The following is a 22,015-nucleotide window of genomic DNA, read 5'->3' on the forward strand; positions in this document are numbered from 1 at the left end:
AGGCATAATTCAGTTAAAAAGAAAGAACTGTAAGGAAAAGGATGATTTATTAGCCCAAAGGATACAGTTAGCAAAACCTCTCTCAGCCTTGCCATAGCAGGAGAGCAATGAATTAAATTTCAGGCCTTGCTGCTCTAAGATGGTTGGATATCAGAAGTACAAATTGTTTCAAGAGTCATTTAGGCAGATTCATGGCAGAGTTCATCAGGGCTGTGAAGGTTATTATCCCTCATAATGCTGCAGCTCAGGGCTCCCATCTCCAGCTCAGGGCTTCCTAAAACTCTAAGCTGCCAGAGGTGCAAGGGGACACCAGAAAGTCTCTATATTCTGCCCATTTTCACAGAGGATGACAGGCAGCCAGCATGGGCAGTGCTGGGGACAGGGGCAGCCACTGGGGCACTCTGGGCTGGCCCCTCCTGCTGCTCTCTTGGACTCATTTGACAGAAGGGAAAACCAAGGTTTGCTGAAGGTCAGTAAGAAACACATCTTCACTCTCACATAGATCATCTCCTGGCCTTACACCAACAAAGAAACTCCAAAGAAGCATTTATGTGATTAATGCTTTCCAGCAATCAACCTGTCTGCTGGGACACCATTTGTCAGAAGTTGTGCCTGCCTTTGTGGTGTTCATCATTTTGTTTCCCCAGACCTCACACAAAGTCAGTGGAAATTCTTGCTGACTCAAACGTTGGACCAGAGCCAGTGTATCCACAAAAAGAAGTGGTTATACAGTTTAAGGGAGGAAAAAATATTTAACTTCTTGGTCAAAGGAGATTCCAGCTTGGATACAGATCTTGATTACTGAAGGAGAAAAAAAGAACAACACGGTGAATTCTGACGGGCACCATGAAATTGTGAAGTCCAAAAAACAGCCTGAACCATAACAAGGATTGTCATCCAAGGCTCAAAGTCTGGCTTTTCCTTTTACTGTCAGCAGAGGGTTCCTTTGGCTGAGTCATTACAACAGCACTATTTTAGAAAATAAAAAAGTTTAGATAACACCACTTTTCAAGAAAGACACACAAATAACAATTTTGCAGCTGATCAGTGTTGACACACCTGTTCAGCCTTCAATGAAAAGCCTGTAGTTAGTTGAGAGAAGCTACCAAGAGCCTGTCTTCAAGCTGACACTCCCAACAAGGATTTTAAAAGCACCTTGGCAGTACTGACTGTACCCATCACCCCCAGCCAACACCCACAGGACACATCTTACTCCACACACACACACAAGTGTCACTCACTTCTGCCAACTCATGTACATTTCACTTTGTAAAAATGCTAAAAAACGAAATTGGAAATTAAGCTTAAATCTACACATAGCTGCTCCAGGGTCATACAGTGGGAGCACTGACTAGTTATGTTTCTGTATGAGGTACTCAGAGGCACGAAAAGGGCCTGGCACTCAACTTGTATTAACTTTTTATATGAGTCAGACACCCAATTATCCTTTGTGCTGCTGAAAAATCCACCCTCGTCTCTAATTCTTGTATTTGCATAGGAGTTGACATCTATTAAAACATCATTAGGTATGCAGTCAAAACAACATAACACTTAAAAAAATTACTGGTAGTCATGGTTAATTGCCTGTAAAATATTTCTTTAAAAACTCAGTAATTGGATTAAATATTTCAGATATCTCTTCCACAGATTTTGGGGTTGGATATTTACCAGGAGAGCCTCAGCTACTGCTATTTGCACCAGGAAGAATAGAAGGAAACTATAACACAGTAGTAGCCTATGCTTTATGAGTAGTTCTGACTTAATTGCAAAATCATAAGTAAAAGAACTGAAGTGCCTACCAACTCAATATCTATTTACACTGTTGTTAAAAGGGTGATGCCTGTACATGTGAAACAATTTTGTTCCAAATCAAATAGAACAAAATCTTTACAAGAGACATAAATGATCATTCCAAAGTACTTTATGAAAAAGCTAGAAATAAGCACAATCTTATTAAAAAGGATCACAGAAATCCAAACATGCAAAACATAAAATTGTAAAAAAATAAAATAAAATTAATAGGGATTAGCCATTATAACATACTACAATAGTAAAGAAAAAGATGAGAAAGCTGGTTAGAATCAAGGCTAAGAAACAGATGAGGTTCCAAGAATATCAGGAGCTAAAGGAATGCTGCCAGCAATATGATTAAGTGCCTCCTGGGTCCTGTAGAGTCACCATTAGACAAGCTCATCCCATCCCTCTCGGACATTGAGTGATCCATTCCCTGCCCTGGATCGAACACTTTGGTTCCACTGTGCCCTGAAGGACACCCCAGTGGCCAGAGCACACACAGATATCAGGTTTTCCTGAGCACTGCCCTGACTGCAGCCTCTGCTCCATCCCAGGCACACACACATTTCTTCTTGGAAACCCCAGAAAGCCCTGCACCAAAAGCTTTTTTAAAATATATTTTATTCCTACCATTGTTTCTGATGTTTCAAAGAGCCTTGTCAGTGCACAAAGTGCAGGACTGGCAAGACACTGTGAGAGCTCCAGTACCACACTTCCTTCCCATCAGCAACAACTCTGAGCACAGAACTGCTGCACTGTGAACAGGGAGAATAAAAGGAGAAGAAAAGGCAAATTGGCAACAGATCAATAACCTGCCAAGAAAGGTTCTGTTTCTTTAATAAGCCAGAAATATAAACTGATATCCAGAATAATATTTTGATTTAAAACTAAGTGAGAGACAGGAGATTACATCAACTGAACTAAACAAAATACCAAAAATTTATCTGAGTGCTCCATCACTCTGAAATTACTGCAGACAAACTGCCTATTTACCCAGAGGAAGCCAGCTATGGACATGAGTAAGTATTCTTTGTTAAAATGAAAATAGTATTTGGTCTCTTACAGCGAGGTATAATACAGCAAAAAACTGCCAGTGTTTTCTCATCTATTCTTGAATCCCCTTATAAATGGAAAGGCCACTTAGCAAATAACAGAAATGGATGCAGCTGCAAAGCGAGTGGAGATAAGTGGGGAGATGAGCAGCCACAGCTGTATCACATTGCTTAGTACATTAAGTTAAGGTAATCCCAAGGCTGGGATTTAAATATTGTCTGCAGAAAAAGCAGTTCCAAGAACCACTCCAAGATGTAGTTTAATCAGAGTTTTGTATGGCACTGTGAGCACCCAAAACTGCCAAAAAAGCTGCCTGTCCAGCACTCAAGAGGATAACCATAAGCCAGCAGCAAAAGAATTACATGGATCTCTGAAAAAAAGAAAGAAATCTGCTTGAAAAGTATTTTAAAAGGCATGGTTTTTCTTCTTATAGCAGAGGAGAGAGAGAGCTGTGGGAGGCAGATAGCACAGGGCACAACATCCACATCATCTGTGGGAGAAGACCCCACCCACAACCAGGAGCTGGGATGGTGATGAGAAACTTTTGGGGATTATAACTTGAAAGGTGTTTATAAAGTTGTATTAAACCTCCTGTACTGCAGCTCAGCTGGTGCATTACTGATATTGGCCCTGAACATACAGTTCACTGCTTGCTGGTTAATTACGTCCCATTAATAAATCAATGAAGTGCTTTGATCCTGATTTGATTCATGTTGGATTATTTGAGCAGCTCCTCACTGCAGCAGGAAGGTGTCACAGCCTTCCCTGCCTGTCTTTCTGACAAATTGAGAAACAATATGCTCCACAAAATTTGTACTCGCAAACATTTTGTCACTAATTCAGCCCCTTGAAGGAAATTACTGATCAGTTTGAGGACTGACCAGGGAGAAAAGTATTTTAGAGGGAGCAAAATATCTTTGCATGAGCAAAAATAATGCCATGTTGACTTCAGGTGAGCCTGACCACTCTTCACATACATAAAAACCCACTGTGGTTTTGGGCAGCTGATGTGTTTTAATTTTCAATTTATTATTTCTTCCATAAAAACTTATCAAAGAATAAGCAGAGGCCTGACAAAACTATTAAAACCACAGATACTCTCTTCTGTCTCTGTTTATTGAATTGTTTTCCCTCCAAAGCAGACAGGCACTCTCAGCAGCACAAAGAACACCTGGCAGGTCACAGTGCAGGAGGATGCCTGCTACAATAGCAGCAGTTAGCAACTTCCAATTTCTTATGTTGGATTTTATTGTTCGTTTTCTCCTGTAAATTCTGTTTTCCTGCAATTCTGTTAAGCCCAAGTTAACTATATACCATTTACCAGAGTTTAACTCTCTGCTGACTGGTCCCCATAAAGAGCATTTGTTGTCACAGCTATGAATTCAGAGAAATGAAAAAAACAATCCAAGGGAAAGTATTGTAAAAGAAAAGTGACAATTACATTTCCTTTTATTGATAACCCTGAGCACAGTGACGTGCTGGCAAACATCCTTCTTCCCACTCCATCAGAGCCTTCAGTACAGTGTGTCCTACACAACCACTAACTTTCATTTCACCTTTTTTTTTTCCTCTTTCCCTGATGGATGCAAAACTGCACAGGGACAGAACAGGTCCACACAAAAGCAGGCAGGAAACAGGGCTTGGTTTGGCAGTGCAGGGGCAAGAGAGAGAAAAGAGATGGCAGCTCTAGGCCACTCTCACTCTTTCCCCTTCTTTTAAAGTATCAAGAAGCTAAGTGATTGCATTAAAATTAGGAAGGATGCCCACCTGCCCTGAGTAGTTAGTTTCCTTCCAAGGAGCCACTAAAGCCTAAAGGGAGAGATCCCTTTCTGGAAACAAGATCCACAGCAGGAGTTTATATGCTGAGAAGGTAGAGCCCAACCTGAACAGAGAGAAGTTCCAGGCAAAGGTATTTCCTGGAAGGCAAATGTATTTATTCATTCTATGGCCTTTCTACCTTCTGTTAAATTTATGAGCTTTTATGTTCTGTTATATTTTCAGCATGCAGCTCAAAAAACCTCAGTCACGGCACAGAACGAAGAAATCCCATAAAGTCAAAAAGCATAAAGAGAGATTTAACTGCCTCTTCTTAATTTTTTTTTCAGCTCTGAGATAAATCCTTGATGCAGACTGAATGTCTCACCTACTCTGCAGTAGGGGTGCACGCCTGGGACATCCCCTGAAACTGCTGCACAGCTCCTGGGCTCACCATAGCCCAGTCCAAATGCATTCCAAGACCAGGGCTCAGAGATGCTAGGTATGGTGCCAATTCCCTGGACACCCCAGCAGGATCTCCACAGACAACAAAAACAGGATTTCTCCAGAGATCTACACTGCCTGTGCTGCTGCCACCCATAAATTCCCTCGTGAGTTCTCTACCCAAGCACATCAGCTCTGTCTGATCTGTCTTCAGTAGCTGCAAAATGCTGAGCTCTAATATATGACAGCAAGGGGGTCTAAATCATTCCACTTTTGAGCTGTCACACACACAAAAAAAGCTTTGGAGGAGGCCAGACCAGTCTGCCAAACATAATCTGCTACAAAATCTTCTCAAATTAGGAAGAAAAAAAAAAGAAAACAACTTACTTTATTTAGCTTTGGTTGTTCTCCACCTCTCCCAAAACTGTGAGCTATAAATTTCCCCAGAACAGAGCCCATTAACACCATTTCTAACAGCCAGTAACATCAGAGGTACCAGGCAGCTGTCACCACCATACCTGTTAAAGTTTTATGTTTTCACAGAAAAAAAGCTGGAACAGTACCTGGGGTTTGGTTTTGCATCAGAAGAATACAAGACTGAAACATAATTATTATACTTAGAAAAATTATACAGGAGCTACCCAGAAGATATTTTATCTACAATCCCACCTGGTTTCCAACTGAAAGCAAATCATCCAGCTTTAAGAAAAAGAGACTCCAGGAAGGGTCACAATAACCTGAACAGGAGAAAATGAAGCTCTGAAAATTAAGCTTTAGAAGTTTGTAATCTTCCAGCACAAGACCAAACTTCATCCTTCCTCACTCCTGTAATTTTAGTCTAAACAGCTGTGATAGTTGCAATGACTGCTTTGCCTACACCTGAAGCTATGCTCATTTTAAGAACATGCATTTCTCTGGGGATTTTATATATGTAGAATAAACTACTTAGGAATATACATATCGCTTGGCTTGAAGGAGAAACCAGAAAACAATGTCAATATTTCATTTTAATATCACAAAGCAAAATTCAGGGAGCTTTTCAGAAACTCAATTCCTGCTCTTTGAAAGGAAGAAACTTGGAAAAGGAGTTTCAATTTCCAAAACTCCATTCTTATCCTCCTCATCACTTGCACATGGAATCATTTCATTTGGTGCTGTTATATGGGAAATTCTGCTACTCTCATTTCTGAACAGAATCGCTGAAATACTGATTAGCTGTAAGACTTTAAACTGAAAGCATGTTTTAAACAAGACAGACTGTATACAAGAATAATCCAAAAGACTGGATTTTTTGGAGTTTTCCTATTTTTTATTTTTTTTTTACAAGAACCTGTCAGATCTCTTGGTGCTGTGCACAGTCCAGTTCAGCTCCTTTCTCACTGACTGAGAATGAAGCCAAGAGCACCTCAGGTGTATGGTGCTAATGCAGTGAGGCTTTCAGTGCTGTGCAGCAAAGAGGAAGCAAGGTTTGAATGTTCCTGACTCTCCTGATGTCAGCCAGCAATAGAGATAATGGCATGAAATGCACAGTCCTGGAGGTTGGCAGAACAGATGGAGCCTTAACCTTTATGGGAGACTCTGGTTACACAGCTTCTGCGTCTTAAATAATTTATAGGATCTGATCATATGGGAGCTTCAGCTGTGGAAACAGACGATGCTGAAACAAGATCTGATCCAATCTGTTCATTTGCCACTGTTCAAAACCTGGGAAAGGTGAACAGGTTGCCCTGGAGCCCATGGTACTTGCAGGCATGGGATTTCCAGCCCCATACACTTGTTTATTCCTGTTTATTGCTTCCAACACAACCCAGCATCGGTTTGTGGTACACCATATTTGCTCTAGCTAATCAACTTTGATCCAATTCTACTCTAAAACCAAGCAACTTTTCCTCAAATTACAGTTCAGGTTCACTGCAGGTGAAGATGCAAGTTAGGCAATCACTGCACATTATCAGGCAAATGTTTAGGCAAAAATAGCAGCTTGCTCTTAAGGCAGTATATTTACAAATGGGTACAGTGGTTCCATGGGATTGAAATGGTAAACAGGACCTCAAGTGCAGACTGAGGAATCTTTAGCCTGAGAGTAGCATTTGTGCTGACCCCCAGGGTAGGCAGTGCTGGCACAGGGACACTCAGGGGGCTATGGACACGACACACAGCAGCCACATCAATGTGCACATTTGCACTTCCCCAGAGCAACAGAGCAAGGAGAAGCGAGGGAGCGGCACAAGCACGTCACCCAGGTTAGAAATACACACAACAGCCCATTTTTAGTATGCCTTATCAAACACCTGGGGCAGTCTGAAAGCTCCCCAAAACCATTTAGGAGAAGCATATTAAAGCAAATCAGGCCCAGTTCAGATGACTTTAAAATTCCAGGCAAAATTCTGCTTTATAAAAGCTGATTCATGAACAGACCAAATATTGCTGTTCTGGGATGCACAACAAAGAGTGGGGCAGATGGTCTGGGGTGGCAGCAGCTTCACTCATCTGATTTTAATCCATCACCACAACCCTGTCAGAGCCTCAGTCACGTGTGTTTCACTTAACTCACTTGCTCGGTTCACACAAGGCATCCAGAAAAAGCTCACTGAACAAGATGTACAGCTCATATTTACTACTCAACCCTGCCAGCATTCCTGCTTTTTTAAACAAGATTGGAGAAATAAATTCGCTCTTGGCTGCGAGAACCTCACCAGCTTTCCATCCTAACTGTGCTTTAATCGGATCAGCCCTGAAACTTTTCAAAAAACAGTATTTAATGAAAACAAACAGATGTACAACTGCCGAACGTCACCGGGAGACTGCTAACATGTGTCATCACCAAGTTTTAATAGCAAAACTAAAAAAACAACAAAGATTGAGAGTTATGACAGGGAAATATGGTTGCTATAGAAGTCCAGCTTCCACAAGACAACACTCCAGCAGGGAGGAGTTCCCACGCACAGCCCGAGCAGGTGCCTGTGCCAGAGCTGGCGCGCACACCTCATCCCCCCAGCTCCCACACCCCCCTGCCCTCCCACTGCTCACCCTCACAGCTGCTGCAGGCTGCTGATTCAACAGAAAATCCTTCCAAATACAGGGGGAAACATAGCTTCCCTCACATCAGGCTCCAAACCGACTCCTCCAGCAGCGGGATGTGACCTGAGCCCCTGGGAGTGGGGATGTGGGTGCAAAGCTCTGCCCAGGGCAGGACACATCTGCCTGTGCTGCAGCCTCCTGCAGAAATACACCCACCTGAACAGGTTCCAAGTCAGCAGCCAAGGGAGCTTCTCCAGAGGATAATTCCTCTTGCAGCATGCTCAAAAATAGCCACATACACATTATGATCCCTGTTTCTGAGAATAAAGCTGAATAAAATGGTTTCTCCCTCTGCTTCCCACAGGAAAGCAAAGCAAAGAGCCCGTCTAAACTTTCTTCCCTTTTCTTAATGAAACTTTTATTGATTTTTCATCCTTGTGAATCATTGCCTTGGAGCAACTTCTTTTAGCCGCAGGTTCTCACATTTAATTTGTATGTAAGCTTAAGGGAAGGTTTGTCAACAGAGTCTCCAGAAAGATACTAGAAGGGTTTTATGGAAAAGCTATGAAATTTTACATATGGCATTTACCAGCCTAGTTTAACAAGAACAAAAAAAAAAAAGTGCTCAAAACATATAGAAGTCAGGCTGAATAAATTTGTTCTGATAAAGAGTAAAAATAAAAATGCACCAGACATTCATTCAGATGTATGGATCTTCCACATGTTAACAGCTACCTAAAGATAAGGAGAACAGAACACGTCTGTGTGTCCATAGCATAACAAGACAGTTTCTGGCACCAAAATGTGTATTTGAGTTGTGCATAAGGAAACTGCTAGGATTTAGTGAATAAATAAATGAAAAATCCATCAGCAATACATTAACAGACAAGACAGCTTTGCCAATACCAAAGACATAAAAAGAACAAATCTCTGATAATTTATTCTTAAACTAAAATTTTCCAGCTGCTTCAAGTGCTATTTACATGGGAAAAAACAACTAAAATGTTACAGACCTTTCAGCTCTCATTCATGCAAAATACATTCATTTTACTGATCTAGGGAGGGAACAAATTTATGGGCCAACAAACAGCATCCAGGGTACAGTAATTCAAGTAACTATTACTCAGATTTGTCTCTAAGAAAAGGAGGTATCCTTTTGCTTAAAAGTTAATCTTTTACATTGTGAGTAATATTGTCTAAGTGGCAAAGAAAATGTGGCTAGAATTGGTTCCACAAGACCTGAAAATAAGGGTCTTTCACAAAGGATCTAGGCAAGGATCTAGAAAAAAATTAATAAGTTGAATCATCTGTGACTTTATCAGTCCAACACCTGTTATCTTTGAGAGGTGAAGCAAAAGGAAAGTTTGATGGAAATCTTTTCCCCCTTCTCTCATGTCTTTGCACTGAAGTATCAACTCACTAGCACTGCCCTAATGATGATAACTCAATTGTCCTTAACTACTTCCCAAATTACCAGATTAAGGAAGGAATTCAATAGTGCTTCCCAGGTAGTATCCATTAATACCCACAGGCAGAGATCTGTAACAGAGCCTGCCCACACAGCTGGGAGTGAAGTAGAGGGGGGGAGAGAAAGAGAGAGAGAAACCACTGCTGGTGACAGGAATGACCCTGAACAACAAACAGCCAGTCAGAGTCCCAGGCTGGACTGTGCCAAGGGAAGAGAAGTCCTTGAACTGCACAGCAACAAGCACAGGATGAAGCCAGATGAGACTACTTCTGCAGGATGCTTATTCCACTGAAAAAGAAGTGGCAACACCAGCACCAGGAGCAAAAAGGGGATTTCATAAAGATAAACAAATTGAAAAAAGAAAAATCTTGTTTGCTGATCACGACAATTAGGTCTTCTATTCCAAAAAGTTTTAAGAACTGTAAAAAGTTATTGAGATGAGGAAAGGTTAGGGAAATTTTTTAACTCTCACTAAACAGGTCATACCGAAACACTGAGAGTAAAAGAAAGATCATTTATAAAATCCCACATGAAGCAAACATGAAAAGGTTGCTCAGCTGCAAGATAACTGAGTAATGTAACCTTTCAAAGCAGCAATGAAAAGTGATTAGACCATCCCTTGGATTGAAAATGATCGATCATGCTGCCGGTATTGGAATTGAAGCTGACTATGATGCCTTTTCTGTAATTGCTTTATTGAATGTAGTATAGCTTTATTTGACAATATAGTCAGAACACTGTGAGTTTTACCAGTTCTTTAGCTCCTGATACACCACAGACACACAGTTACAATACATTTATCCCAATGACATTGGATTAAATGGCACATACTGAGGTTGCCTCCTGACCTTTCAGTTAAGGTCTACGGGGAATCTTCTGCCTGCAGAATCATCTAGCTGATTTGAGTACCAGCAGCTTTCCATCCTCTGCATCTGTTTTCTGGTTTATTCCATAAACTATATCAAAAAAACCTTAAATCTGATTTGGGGCCCTGTGTGCTGTAATAATTAAATCATTCTGAAGACTTTGAAAGCTGGCTCATCCATTAAAAAAAAAAAATCAATCAAGGACGAGTAAATCACAGTGAAGAAGAAGAGTAAGTAAAACTTTCTTGTTTATATTGGAGCACATTGAAATATCTATGGGAAAAGCAGTGGGGGTGAGGAGTTGTTTGATTTTAACCTTTGTTTTTATCTTAAAAAAAGAGCTTCAAAATTTAAATGTAACTGCATAGAATTACCTTTTCTCACCTGCTTTTCAATTTCCTTGATTTACTATCCCCTGGTATCACTCCCTGCTCTTTGAAGAGAGTCCTGGCAAAGGTCAGCAGTCAATTAACCATCAATAAATACCCAACATGAGAGTGACAATTTCGGGCTGTCTGAGTTCCCATTACTAAACCAAGCAACATGTTAGAAATCTCATAACAAAAGGCATAAAGTACTTTGGAGTGTTCTGAACATAAATACAATGCTACCTTTAAAGCACTAAGTATGAAAAATATCAAAGGAGGTATGTAATACCAAGTTTTATCATCTATTGCACACGTATATTGATTTAACCAAGACACGCTCACTTATCTACAAAGCAAAAAATTGGGTTTTAAGTACTGTACTTTGCAAGACCCTTAGGGCACAATAACATTACTGTCATCATTTACTCTGACTTCCCTGTCTCTCATTTGATCCATCCCCAGTCTTCTCAAAACATTGCAGCTCTGTTTCTATTTCTGCCACCATGCCAGTGCCCTTGGCTGGGTAGCAACACTGTAATTATACACGGGTGACATAAAACACAGGCAGAAATTAATGCATAAACACACACACACAGAGGCACTGACATCTAGGAAACATATTTAACACTCAGACACACAGATAATTTTCCCAGTGCTGTGCAGGCAAGGATGTACTCTGGGTTTGGGAAGGTTGTTTTCAACATTTTCTCATGTTTAAAATTGTTTGGGGACAATCCTAAAAGCAAGATCATCTTGGCATTTTGCAGAGGAATGCAGAAGATAGAGGATTGGTATTTCCTTAAGAGAAAAGTGGGATCAATAACAGTTAAAAGTTTGGATAAACCCTCATTATCAGATTCCTACAAGTTCAAAACGAATCCAAGTGAGCCTCCTGTTAAATGCAGACACAGCCTCCAATCTGCAGAATCACAAATTTCACACTAAGAACATTTTAAGTCAAGATACAGCTATACAGAGGTTATGAAATATTTAATGCCAATTGAAAAACAGATGTACTGGGTTAGTTTAACTGAAAATACTGAAGTGGAGATAGGTTATTCTAGTGATACACCATATGCATTTAATACACAGAACTGCAAACAATTTACTGAAATTCATTTTCAATTCTGCTTGGATACAGCATTATTTTATTAATGCAAAAAAGAATATTAAAATAATGACAATAAAAACCTTAGTGCTACCTTATGAGCTATAGTTAATAACAGAACTTCCAGAAAGTTTCTGGTGTTTAATCCATAAAGTCTCCTTTTAATCCTTGTCTGTAAAAACTCTATTTCTGTACCCCATCCAGAGAGCTGCTTCAAAACTCTGCACCTAATACACACAAAATCTATTAAATGCATAGAAAATTTAAAGTATTGAAATAATTTTTTTCTCTATGCAGTGTTTCAACTGCAAAGATCTTCAACAGACAGAAGAAAAGTGTTTATTTTTCTTAGGAGCAGATGAGTGATATAAATGTAACTAATGGGTCAAAAGATGTTAAAGATGTCACAAGTACTGAAGTTTTCCCTTCAGCAGCTTCAAACCTGTGAAAGTTATGATTATAAATGTCACCATGTAGAGAAGTAAAACATGCCTCACATGTAGGTGGATATTATTACACTATATTATTGAAATTTGAAGGTCTTTGGATCTCAGGGGTGACAGAATAACCCCCAAAAGACACCAAACAGTGAAAATTTTCAGGTGGTCGCACAATAAACACCAGATGTCCCCTGGATTTAACCACACGGGTGGCACGCCCAGTCATGTTTCATATTTCTGTTGACTTCTTCAATGGGTCAATAAAGACCTGATAAAGAATTAAAGAACTACCTACCTTGCACATTTAATTTTTAAGCATATTGAAAATATACTGCTTTAAATGTCAGGATTTTTCAGAGGCATACAGCGTGAACTATTCTTGCAAATGAAGCGTAGGAACACCTTTAAAGCTGCTGTTGACTAAGCCAGGGAACACGAACCCTTCATTACCACTTAATTCTGTACAGGGTATAAACACAGCCCCGAGCTCGCTCGCAGTCACCCGGGCTGTGCTGGTGACATCAGCCCCTCCCCAAAGCTGCAAATCTGACAGCGCTGCTTCACAGAGCTTTTCAACACATCCTGGGAAAATAATCCAACAGCCAAGCAGCAAATGTATTGCTGAAGGTAACGGAGGGAGGTTGCCTGGTCCTGTCCCTGGATCAGCTGGGTACCGCGGCGCACGCACTCTGCAGCGTGGGCTCCGCGTTGGAGGCGCTGGGCTGGCTCCTCTTTGAACATATGCCCTTTCAAGTGAAATTAATCACTCTCTTTATCACTCCTGCAGCATCTGGAGCCATAATCATTACCCAACTGCTGGGAAAGAAATGAAACCACTAATCGCACGGGGAGCAGGGCTTAGCGTTCAGAGCAGGAAAGTTTTTATTAAGTTCTCATTTGAAAAGTGATTTTTCATGGCTGGCCTTCCAGGACATGCCACACAAAAGCTGGATCTGCTTCAGCAACTGTCTACAGCTCACCCCCAGCACACAGAACCAATGTGTTTAGAACCACTATAATGAGGGTTTAACATGCTTTTCCAAACTTAGCTCTATAATCCTAAATCACTATTACACACAAGTACTACACGGAGACACATTCAACCAAGAGCTTTAAAAGGGGCTCTGGAATAAGGAACTGCAGAATCCTCCAAAGAGGCTGAGACCAGACAGTGCCTCTGGAATGACACCCTGCTCTTGGACTGGTCTCAGTCCAGGCAAACTGAAGCTCTGACATTCAAAACTCCTGCATCAAGTGGTCATTTCCTCATGTCTATCCACTGGCTGAGGGTGATTGAATTAAACAACGTCAAGAATATGGAAATAACCTGGATTATCATGAAATATCTAGGGAATAAGGGTATCAGAGGGCACACTTCCCAAACCTCATGAAGAGTCCCTAGAAAGAGTCAGCAGCATAACTTGCATACTGAGAATAATGTGTATTTTAGAGATTTCTAATACAATTTTGTATTATTTTCACCCACAATTGTGCTCTACACAAGAGCTGGATGAGGAAGTGATTACCCTTATGTACTGAAGCCATTCAACTAAGTGGCAAAGTAAAACTCTTAAAATATACTTATTTAAAAAAAACCTGCAGGGTTCTGAACAAGGGCAGCAGAGTAATTAAATCTAGTACTCCACTAAAACAGGCTGAAAATGTGATCATCCATTTTTAATGCTCCACCTATACATAAAAACAGAAATCTTTCCAACAGCTGCATTCAATTAAAAAAAAATTAACCCCAAGGAAAGACTACAGAAATATCCCAATCTGTTTTTCTTGCCACTCACTGTGCTTCTTTTGTGACTGAAATATGTACAATACAATCCAACAAAGTTGAATGAAAAGTACCACAATTCCAATAATGAGCTATCTTTTTTATTTTTTAAAATGAACTATTTAAAAGAAACCACTTTTGCAGATTTTCCCCTGTGACCCCCAGCTCTGTTCCCATAGTAACAATTGAGGAAAGAAAAGGATGAGAAGCCTAACACACTTTTCCCAATACCAACAAAAAAACACAAGAAAGCACCTTATTCTCAAAAACCATTATTCTCAAGAAGAGAAGAGGGACATTAAAAGATTAGTGTGAATCTCCTGTGTAATCTAGTTTAAACCACCACCTACTGAACATCTGATGCTGGTTGACAAAGATGTTTGCTAAAGCAGGCAGCCTTCCTGTAAAAGGCCTGCTGGAATAGTTTTGCAAGCCCAACAATAACAAAACGACCAGGCACATGCTGCAAAAGCTCCCCCCTGAAGGCAGCCAGCCCACAGCCAGGCTCAGCACTCACCTCTGCCAAGGAACTCCCACTCCAGGCACATCAAGGGTTAATTTCAGCATTTATTTCAGGGTTTTTACAGTTCCTCCTCTGCTTGCCTTTTTAGTTGGATTGGTACTCTGTGCTTCCCATTCTGCTTGCTGGAGTGCTTTTCTAGGAAAATATAATAACCCAAGGATTCCTTCTTTAAGCAGGGCCACTAAGAACCTCCCTCTGCTGTCCACAGCTCCTCGCACGAAACCAGAGCTAATAAACAAGCCAAGTTTTACAGACAAGGAAAAACAGCACCAGTTTAAGCATTTCTGTATCTCTAACCAGCATCCCAAACTCCCCCAGGAGCTATTCCAACATCTCTGATGTTGGCTGGCACTCTCTGTGCCACAGGTCCTTCATCCATGTCCCATGCATGGCGCTTCCAGCCCGGTGAGATTAGGACAGGACCCAGGTGGGAGTGCCACGGGCTGCCCTGGAATTTATCCAACCCAAAAGCAGACCTCAAGCACCTATTTATCCAACCTCAGGCAGCTGGAGAAAAGACCAGGCTGGAAAAAGATGCTCCAGCATAAGAAAGCTTCTCCTCCAGCTTTTAAGAAACTCTGGTGCACATTTGTCTTTTTCTCTGCCAAATTCCTCAGTATTTCCTGGCTGAGGACACAAGGTCTCCACCAACTTTGAAATGCCTCACCCACCTAACCATGAACTGACCAACCCCTGCAAAGGGCCATAAATCAAAGCAACAGGTGCATCCCCACAATCCCAAGACAAGCTGGATTCAGCTGTTGAGAAAACAAGACCAGATGATGATACCAATATCATAAGTGGAATAAGATGGGTGGAGCAGCAGAACCACATGTAATAAAATTTTGAGATTCATGGAACTGAGGGGTGGAAATGTGAATAGGAAATTGTAAGGAACAAAGAAGAAAGAAAACCAAATATTTATCAATCTGAAACAGCTGCAATTCTGTCTGAGGAAATGTGAGATTAGCTTTGAGGCCACCCTTGAAGCCTCTCAAATATCAGTGCCTAATATCAACCAGCATTTTAAATTTTGCTCCTAACGAAATTTTGCAAAGCAACTTCCTTTGAATCTTCAAATGTTATTGTTTTTTAATGTTTTGTAGAAATAGAAGCATAATTTATACTGTCTCATAAAATATTATTTGTAAGTAATTATTTTAGACAAATTTAAAACTAAAGTACTACTTCTTTATTTAAATCACTTTTTTAACAGCTACATAATGAAACTACGCCAACACATTAAAAACAACTACACTGCTTCAAATGAAACTGTTCATTACAAAACATTTTTTTCAAAAATTACTCTGAGATATTTTAAGCCAGACATCTATAATTCCAATTAAATACAGTAAAACATCAGTAGGCAAAATCTTAATTGAGATTTGATATAATTCTGAGTAGCAGTGCTAAGAAAAGATTTCATTTGACCAACCAGTTCTAAGAAATAAGTTTACTCACAGAGGTCCAGAAGCTTGGTGTCCTCAATTCATAAATGCATTAGCAGCAATGACCAAAAGAAGAATTACTTAAATTAAAGAGCAGTCTGACTCAGAAACAGAAGCATAAACTGACCATGAATAAAGTTAAGGTAAAAATAAGATTTCTCATTTCAGAACAACTTTTCATCATCAGGTTTATGGCAGTGCCCTGGTTATTTTGAGAACAGAACTTAATAGGTTTTTTTAAAATTACTAACTGCTTCTGCTGTCAATACTACAAGACTGCAATCTATAACCCAGGAGCATCACTTCTGTTCCTTCTTAGCATAGTGAAGATCTTTTGAATCATACAAAGCTTGATTAAATCAAGGCTAAATTTCCCCTTGGAAGTTTCAGCATTTAAAACTCCATCCACCAAGGCAGTGTAAGAACAAGCCACAATTAGAATGTTTACCACACAATGAGAAGTTTGGAAGCACCAGTCAGACACACCACAAATCTTCCAGACACCACATAAAGATCACTAAAAAGCCATTTCTGCTTCATTCATGAGCTGTTGTCCCATCAAACAAAGAAACCCCTTCATTTAGGACAGATAATCACTCCTCATTTTGTTGAGCTTTTGGAAAACTTCACTTGTTGCAGAGCTATTTTTGAGTCTCCTTTCAGCAGGTTTGAGCTCTACTGTCCTTTGAAGACCTGGACTCCTTTTAACATTTGGTGTACGTAGGTAAAAGCTTGTTCTTTTAAGACATAAGGTCAAAGGCACTTCCAAACCAGCACTTGACCTTCATGAAATTACAATCTTGAGAAAGGGCATTTTATGGCAGTATTATCAGAGAACAGAGAACAAAAGGCCTTTTTCATCATAGCCAGGGCTGGCTCACCCACACTCACGGGTGGTTCAAAGGTTCCTCCACATTAGAAGTTGTTCTCTGAAAAGTTCATTTTGTCCCTTTTCCATGATGGATTGTTTCTGAAGAATGACTAAAGATCAAAACCCATCTGCTAACCCTATTTTAAGGGTGACTTTCAAATACAGGTAGTACCTGCAAAATTAAAGTTTTCATATGTTCACCTCAGGCAGGAGTACTTATGGCTCACACACCTGGCTCCCAAAAGCCCAGGAACTCCAGACATTTAATGGTTTCTTCCTCAGGTAAAAATCTCTCTGCTGTGATCAGAATCATTACAAACCCATTTCCCAGTCTGATACCTCACTTTCAGTGCTCTTCCACTCATATCAGGGAGTATGTCCCTGCTGGGCTAAAGAGCCATCCTAATTCCCTTTTTCTAGAGCAGGAAAACTCACTGGAACACAACATCTGGGTTTCTAACAACTCCTTTCTTCTCTTTCATAGCAGACAGAGGATTATTGCCATGATAGTTAGCATTTTTACCATGATTAAAGAACCATTTCTCTAAAAATCAGTGCATTTTCATCCTAGTAAAAACATTTTTACAATATTCCCCTCATTTAAAAATAAACCCATGTCATTGCTTTAGCTCTGCTTTTAGCCCTTTTATTGGCTATGTCCCTTATATCTTGCATTCTCTTTGTATTTTGGGGGAAACAGCACATGCCTGGGGTGTAGTTTAGGGAGGAGCTGAAGACACCAGCAGTGAAGGGGACCCAGAAACCTATCCATGAGCTCCAAAAAGAGTGTCAGGAAGAGACACTCCATCACCTTGTAATCCTAATTATCAGCCTCTTCCTTCCTAAAGTACTCAAAATATTAGCTTGTTTCTTACACTTAATTCTGATTTTGGAGCTAAAGTTTAGAGAGTCACCAAAAAAAAAAAAAAGAAAAAGCAACTAGAATTATGACGTGGACTCACGTATGTGTTACTATTCTAGACACAGTTTTAAAAGCCTGAATGGCCATCACTAAAACATAGGCATACTGGCATTGCAGAAGATCCAGGAACTCTCAGGACTACTCCAAGTGTTGGAGAAAATTAACATGGTGAAATATTCAAATTGCTAATTGGCAACTGCATTAAATACTATTAATTTACAAGAATTTAGGTCCAATTAAATTTAGCAAGGGCAAGAAAATTATTCAGCTATTTGATGGTGCTGAGTAATTTAGCTGATATGATTATTGTTTTCATGTTTAGTGGCCACTAAATGAGTATCTGACAAGAAATGTCTGGAAACCAGAAGACACAGGGTACAGATATTAACTTGTAACTTCCAGGAGCCAAAAGCTCAAAATAAATGGTTTTAAGACAGGTCACAAAAAAGCAACATGCAAGTGATAGCCTTCTGAATAGCTGAGGGAAGAGTATGTATAAAACTACCTCACAGTGCCAAGTTCTCATGTTTTAGAATTTCAGAGCCTGGGGTTTTTTTTAGATGCAGTGATTTCAGTGCTGTTGTTTTCCCCTAGACCAAGACCACCAAGCCCAGAATGAAAATGTACAAGTCTTCATTAGACAGTGTCAAGGATTTGGCTGAAAAAAAGTCTGCATTATAAACTGCAGCAATTATATGATTTTTTTTTCCTTTTCCCCAGCCCCATCCATATTAAGGATGCCTCCCTGGATTTGTGTGTGCTAGGAAAATTTATTTCAGTACATATAAATTCATTTTCATAAAGTCAGAGCCTTCAGTAGCATAATCTTATTTAATTATAAAGCATGACATTTCAATAAGAAGTTGAATTTCTCCCCAGCAGGTAAGTAACTTGCCATGCTTACAACAGACAATTCAAGATTTAAAAACAGAGCAGATCATCCCCTTTCCCATTATGGACTGTTCATTTCTCATCAGATCGTTTTATTAAGAAAAAGGACAGCAGCTGCAGGTTTTCTTTCTATTGGAATGGATCTGCTCAGCTTTTATTTTAAATTTTACTTAATTTTAGGTTCACTGTGCTGTGCTTTTATTAACTTTTTATTATTTTGTATTGGGCACGGAAGTCCTCAAACTCTAGGATGATTTTTTTTACAATTATCATACATGCCACAGGTCTCAATAGGTCAAGATCTCCATGACCTACATCCCAGAGATATTTTATTATTAATATCTTACCACAAGAACTTATGTTAACCCTTCTACCTCTACACATCCACCTATTCCATTTAAGTCACCACCCCTCTCTTCCCAAAACACTTCTTTTTAATCTTCTGGAAGACACACCTTTGTGACTAAACAGTGAAAAACCTTTTCAGTTAAGGTATGAAAACGCTTACAAAACCAAGCCACATAAGCCACCCTGACAGAAGGCTGCCATTTACTGCCCATAGTCTTATTTCTTAGGACAACTGCAAAAACACAAGATTCAGGATTTAGAAATGCTGATGCTTCACTACTACTGCAGGGGCTTCACAAATTATACTTTGTGTCTCAGCAAAACAAAACATTTTGGGTGAACATACTATTCATTTCAACCTGGAACTAAACATTTGGGCCTTAGATGTAACTTTAATCTAACCTTCAACAAAATACTTAAATGGGGAAGAAAAATAAAGGAGGAGGGGGTAATGTTTACAAATATTAGAGAAAAATCTTTTTTCCTCAGTTGGGACAATACATTTAGCTGGACTCACAAGGCATTTTCATTTGGAAAACATATCAGTCAAAGTTGTTTTCTACCTCATGCCACTCCATAAGCAGAGAAAGCACATCTAAATACTCTTAGGATTTAAAGTTTTTAAAGTGACTCTCAAGAGATCAGATATTTTTAATCCACTGTGGGAGTCACAAGAACTGACAATTTTCTTGTGCATCTGGAAGAGGAACCTTAACAACAATCCTATTGTGGGGCTTTCAGAGCATGGTGCCCACACAATCCTGGGCACCAAATTTTCTTAGCTCTAATTACATCTGCCCCAGATGCCTTTGAAGCATTGAAAGCTCCTTATTTTCAGCTGGAATCATCAAGTCAAATTAAAGTTTTATGATTTACAATGCACAGCCCTAATGACTGAAGAGAAGACAGACAGCACTGAAGGCTCTAATTTGTCTTTAAGAAAACAACTCTACCTTTCAAAGCTTGTTCAAAAATCATGTAAATAACAGTGAATTGGAGAAAAGAGAGTCATTGTTTATTTCCTCCTCATTTCACATGCTAGACAGTGTAAAGAAAAGTCTTTAGAAATACAGTATCAAGCTCTACTTTACCAGCCCTTCCCAGATTCCCATACCAGCAGCCAGGCAAGTTTGTGTTGATCCTATCAGAAGAACAGGAGTTCTAGAAAAATTGCTTCATTATTCCACTAATTCAGTCTATCACCTTCTACAGAAATGTAATTAAAAAATAAATAACCAAAATACCAAAGAACCTCTCCAAAACAAAACAAAAAGAGGGAAATTATTTTTCCATCACATTTAATCACTGTGTTGCTCAGTCACAAAAGGCCAAACCTCAGAGGGGTCCTGGGCAATGAAACTACTGGTTCAGTTGGGTATTTTTGATTACGCACTTTAAGTAAACATTTCCCAAATTAACCAATTCTTCCATTTCATTGAACATTCTCTTCTGTTGTGTGTTGTGCAACAAAAGAAACATCTGATGCACCATGTTTGGTCCTGTGCAGCTGCACCACCCCACCTCCCACCCTCCCCCTCCAGCACCAGGAGTCGTGGTGCTCCCAAAGCATCTTCACAGCTCTCCACACCTTGTGCACATTCAAGCCCTGCATGTACCCAGCCTGACTGAGGGACAGAAATCATTCACCTCATGCACCAATGGAATTACAAATAGATCAACCAAGAGCACGGGCTTCTGACTCAGTTCATCCTGAGAGATGCTGGTGTGCCCCTTGCATACAAAAATTAAAAGAAAATTATTAAATATTTTGAAGAAAGCAACATTAGGCTAATTATCCAGTAAATATACTCTTAGATGAAAAGCATTAAGGAGTCTAGAATGATGCTCTGGGTGCATAATTGCAACAGACATGTAGACTACTAATGTCAAACACAAATTAACTTTCTATTTTTCAGAATTAAAAAAAATTAGAACAGCAGACTTTTAAAACTTATTATTGAACTAAAACAGAATGGAGAAAGGACAATCATGTCATCCTTTAATACAGCAAATATCTAGTAGAGAAGCTAACATATCTTTTTCCTACCTGTTTTCCAGACAAACTGGTGACCTCTCCTGGCTTGCAGATCAGCTGTTTGCAACATTAGGAAAACAAACAAAAGGAAGGGCTTCCCCAGGCTCTGCCATGCCCAATGAGGAGAAACCCAGTTCTGTTGTAGAAGCATAATTCAGATAATTCAGTCTCTTGTATTCTTTGGTCCTAGAATTAACAACAACAAAAAAAAAAAAAACAGAAAGAGAAGGCTTGTTAAAATATTTCAACCACCAAGGCAACAGGCTCAGCCTAAGGGTAACCTGGTGGCCACTGCAGATTTGATGAGGACAAGTCTGTTACAGGTGCTTCATTGAGAGGGAGAAAAGAAAAGTTGGAGGGGAAGAGAGAGAGGAAGGGCCAGCTCCCAGAGGACCTACAGTCCCATCCTACAAAGCCCTGTAAATGCTTCCAGCAGGCTCTTAGGAAGAAATCTGCCAGTGCCAATAAATGGCAAGGGACCCAGGGCAGTGTGTGGTGTGTGCCTTCTTTTCTCTATTAGCTTTAGCAGGAATGTTATCTTGATACAGGCAGACTAAACCAAAGTGAGAATTGATTCCAAGTACAAAATTCAGCTCCAAATCCACACCCTACATTTAAGATCCAGGCCTGGAAGTGTTTTAGCTCCTAACCCTGTGTAAACATGGGATGCACAAGAGCAACTCCAGAAATGCAGCAGGAAAAGCAGGGGAATGGGGGTTGCTTATTAGCACATGATGGACCAGCTTGAGAGGGAAAACCAGACACTACACAGGCATTTCTGTGGAATTTGGGACACTCATACAAGTCCCTTTGGATCTTTGAGCTCCAGGTCAGCAACCAATTACTCCAGAGAGGTGTCTCTGACTAAGGGATTTTA

General features: G+C 40.0%; 1 protein-coding gene across 1 annotated transcript in view; it reads right to left on the reverse strand.

Annotated features, from left to right (window-relative positions):
* The window catches only part of THSD7B (thrombospondin type 1 domain containing 7B), a gene marked incomplete at its 3' end in the record, with an annotated part of 240,130 nt that extends 218,840 nt beyond the window's left edge, over positions 1 to 21,290 (reverse strand). Inside the window, exon 1 of the mRNA XM_084209346.1 lies at positions 21,151 to 21,290. Within this exon, the coding sequence (XP_084065472.1) occupies positions 21,151 to 21,289 (139 nt within the window). The 5' untranslated portion in view covers position 21,290. The remainder of the gene's footprint in view (positions 1 to 21,150) is intronic.
* Between the last annotated feature and the right edge of the window lie 725 nt (positions 21,291 to 22,015).

Source organism: Fringilla coelebs (genome assembly GCF_963513975.1).
Source record: "Fringilla coelebs genome assembly, chromosome: 7".
Lineage (NCBI taxonomy): Eukaryota > Metazoa > Chordata > Aves > Passeriformes > Fringillidae > Fringilla > Fringilla coelebs.